The sequence below is a fragment of the Rhagoletis zephyria genome, unplaced genomic scaffold (genome assembly GCF_001687245.7).
Source record: "Rhagoletis zephyria isolate East Lansing unplaced genomic scaffold, Rhagoletis_zephyria_1.1 Rzeph_scaffold_37743, whole genome shotgun sequence".
Taxonomy (NCBI): Eukaryota; Metazoa; Arthropoda; class Insecta; order Diptera; family Tephritidae; genus Rhagoletis; species Rhagoletis zephyria.
In genome coordinates, this window is record NW_016194798.1 from 462 (window position 1) to 3,108 (window position 2,647).

At 46.8% G+C, this 2,647-nt stretch overlaps 1 protein-coding gene across 1 annotated transcript; it reads right to left on the bottom strand.

The window, feature by feature from the left end:
• Positions 1 to 1,178: 1,178 nt before the first annotated feature.
• Positions 1,179 to 2,596, bottom strand: LOC108354634 (sphingomyelin phosphodiesterase-like; the record flags this gene model as incomplete). The annotated part of the gene is made up of 5 exons (XM_017605809.1): positions 1,179 to 1,844; positions 1,906 to 2,074; positions 2,136 to 2,252; positions 2,312 to 2,427; positions 2,492 to 2,596. Coding segments are annotated over 5 exons (1,173 nt in total), but the record flags the coding sequence as incomplete, so codon positions are not given.
• Between the last annotated feature and the right edge of the window lie 51 nt (positions 2,597 to 2,647).

Here is a 2,647-nt window from a genome sequence, read left to right on the forward strand (position 1 = left end):
TTCTCTCACAATGTCTCTCTCTCTCTCTCTTTCTCTCTATCGTTTTCCCTTTCCCAGTCTGTCTCATCTATTCGCAAGGACAGACATATACTGACACTGTTTAGCATACTGCATGTACTTTTTTATTCGTTTCTCTGCTCACCATAAAACATGTCAGCTGTGCTGTTTTGAATAACTGTCAACAAGACATTGCAGCTGAGATTGGGCACTTTGAAAAAACGTTGGTTTCAGTGACTGAAGAGTAGGCTAATACTGTCTTATATAAAACACTTTTTTCTGTAGAGATCAATGCGTTTACCAACTACTGATCACTGATTATCGACTATTCACACAGAGGACAACAACTACTTTTTTTGTTTCTCCTGTTTTCGACTGTTCAAAAGCGTTCGTTCACCGCCTGTGAGTGTCAATCACTTCTGGTTTGGTGGGCTCGCTTTTGGTGGCCATCGATGCGTGTCACTTCTGGCTAATTTGCAACTTCCTAATTGACGGCAGCAACACTGCACTGTCAAACGTGCACTCTCACTGTCACCTCTTCCTGGTGCGGTGGCTAAACACTCAGCTCATCCGGTGAGCTGCACATTTCGCTGTTTATCGAAACCGTCCACGTGATACCTTTGTTTTGTTGTTTAGTGCTATTTCAATAATTGATAATTACATTTGAGATTACATTTATGCTTTAGTGGAAATAGTGATTTGGCGACAGTGTTGAGCGTGAGAAAGACAGAAGTGTTGATACCAAGAAAAAGAATGAGCAAAAGAGGGAGGGAGGGAAAGAAGAATCAGCAGGCAGCCGGGTGANCTTATCGAAACCGTCCACGTGATACCTTTGTTTTGTTGTTTAGTGCTATTTCAATAATTGATAATTACATTTAAGATTACATTTATGCTTTAGTGGAAATAGTGATTTGGCGACAGTGTTGAGCGTGAGAAAGACAGAAGTGTTGATACCAAGAAAAAGAATGAGCAAAAGAGGGAGGGAGGGAAAGAAGAATCAGCAGGCAGCCGGGTGAACACAGCAGCTGGCGTCGACTGCAAGAGATTGGTTTATGCTAACCTGATTTGATTGATTTGCTTTTGGCACTCGAGCAACAGGTTGAGTAGATGGGTGGTTGTGTGAGTGTGAGTCTTGTGATCGGAAAACAGTGTTTGTTTATCTCCCAGTTCAGTTGAGTTGTTCACATGAGAAAGTGCCGGCAAATGGAGGTGTCCTGTGAGAGGGCGGTCACCAGACGGCAGAGAATCTCGTACTTGCAGGACTCATCGTCGCACCGGTTGTCGCCCACATTGTCGCTACGGTTGTAGAAGTAGCGGTAGAACTGCTGAAAGAGTCTCTCCGCCGTCTGCACTGCCCCGTTGACGCGGTCCTCACTCGAACGAGGCGTCCGCATTCGCATCACCAACTTGTGCCACTCCGCCGCGGAAAGGTTCTTCAGACCGTAGGCCTTCTTTGCCGAGTAGGACTTTTCAAATTGCAGCTGCTGCGAGTTTCGATGGCCATTGGCGGCAGTCAGATTGAGGAAGAAGGTCTCATGGTCGAGCAGGTCAAAGCTGTACGGGTCGACGGTGTAGATTCGATATCCTGGGTTGACGTTGCCAAAGGTGGTGATGGAGGGGCCAATGTAGGCGACATTGGTTGCCTTGTACGTCTTATCGTAGAAGAACGTCTGGTCAGTTCTCGGCGTGACGTCCTCGTAGAAGATTTCAAACTCGTCATTGTGCGTGTGCCCGAAAAACTGGCCCTTGATTATGTGCGCAAAGCGGTTGATGATGCTGTTGTAGTTGCGGCTCCACATTTGAATGCAGTCACTGCTGCCCGGGGGGACGTGACCGAGGATTTGTACCTGAATGGGGAAACCATTTGTAAGCTGTTTCTGATAAAATTGATTAAATAGTTTGTATTACCATTTCACCAAGTTCCTCCGATTCAGTGAGCTGCTTGATCAGCCACTGCAGCTGGTCACCAGGGTCAGTAGAGTTGAGGAGAATCCACCAGTTTTGGTTGTTGCAAAAGTTGGTGTTCAAGGAGATGATTTTCAAGCCTGACTTTGGGCGAGCAGCAAAGAATGCACCTCTAATAACAACAAAACAGCATTGATTATAATGACATTTGTAAAAACTTTGATCAGCCTTACTTTTCAATGGTCGCCTGCGTCTCCAGTGGAAGCCATCGTAGCCAGGACTCGGAAAGCTTGTCGTACAGCCAACTTTTGGTGTACTTGTTCTCAATCTCCGCCGTTGGCTGTGGAAAACTGTGTGATAATGTACTGTGTGATTAGCGATTTGAATTCGAAGAAAAAAAGCTAATTACCTGTTCATCGGCAAGCTCTCATGATTGCCCACCACCGGGTAGATGGGAATGTGGCCAAAGTACTGGTCGAGTAGACTGCCAACGACATTGATCAGCTCCAGCTGACTGTCTCTCGTCTGACTCCAGATGTCATGCGNAGATGGGAATGTGGCCAAAGTACTGGTCGAGTAGACTGCCAACGACATTGATCAGCTCCAGCTGACTGTCTCTCGTCTGACTCCAGATGTCATGCGGCGGAATGTCGCCCGTCCAGAGGATGTAGTCAATGTCGGGGTGGTTGTCGCGAATGTACCGAAAGGTCTCCTCGACGGTGTGCAGCGGAATGTCGCAGTCTCG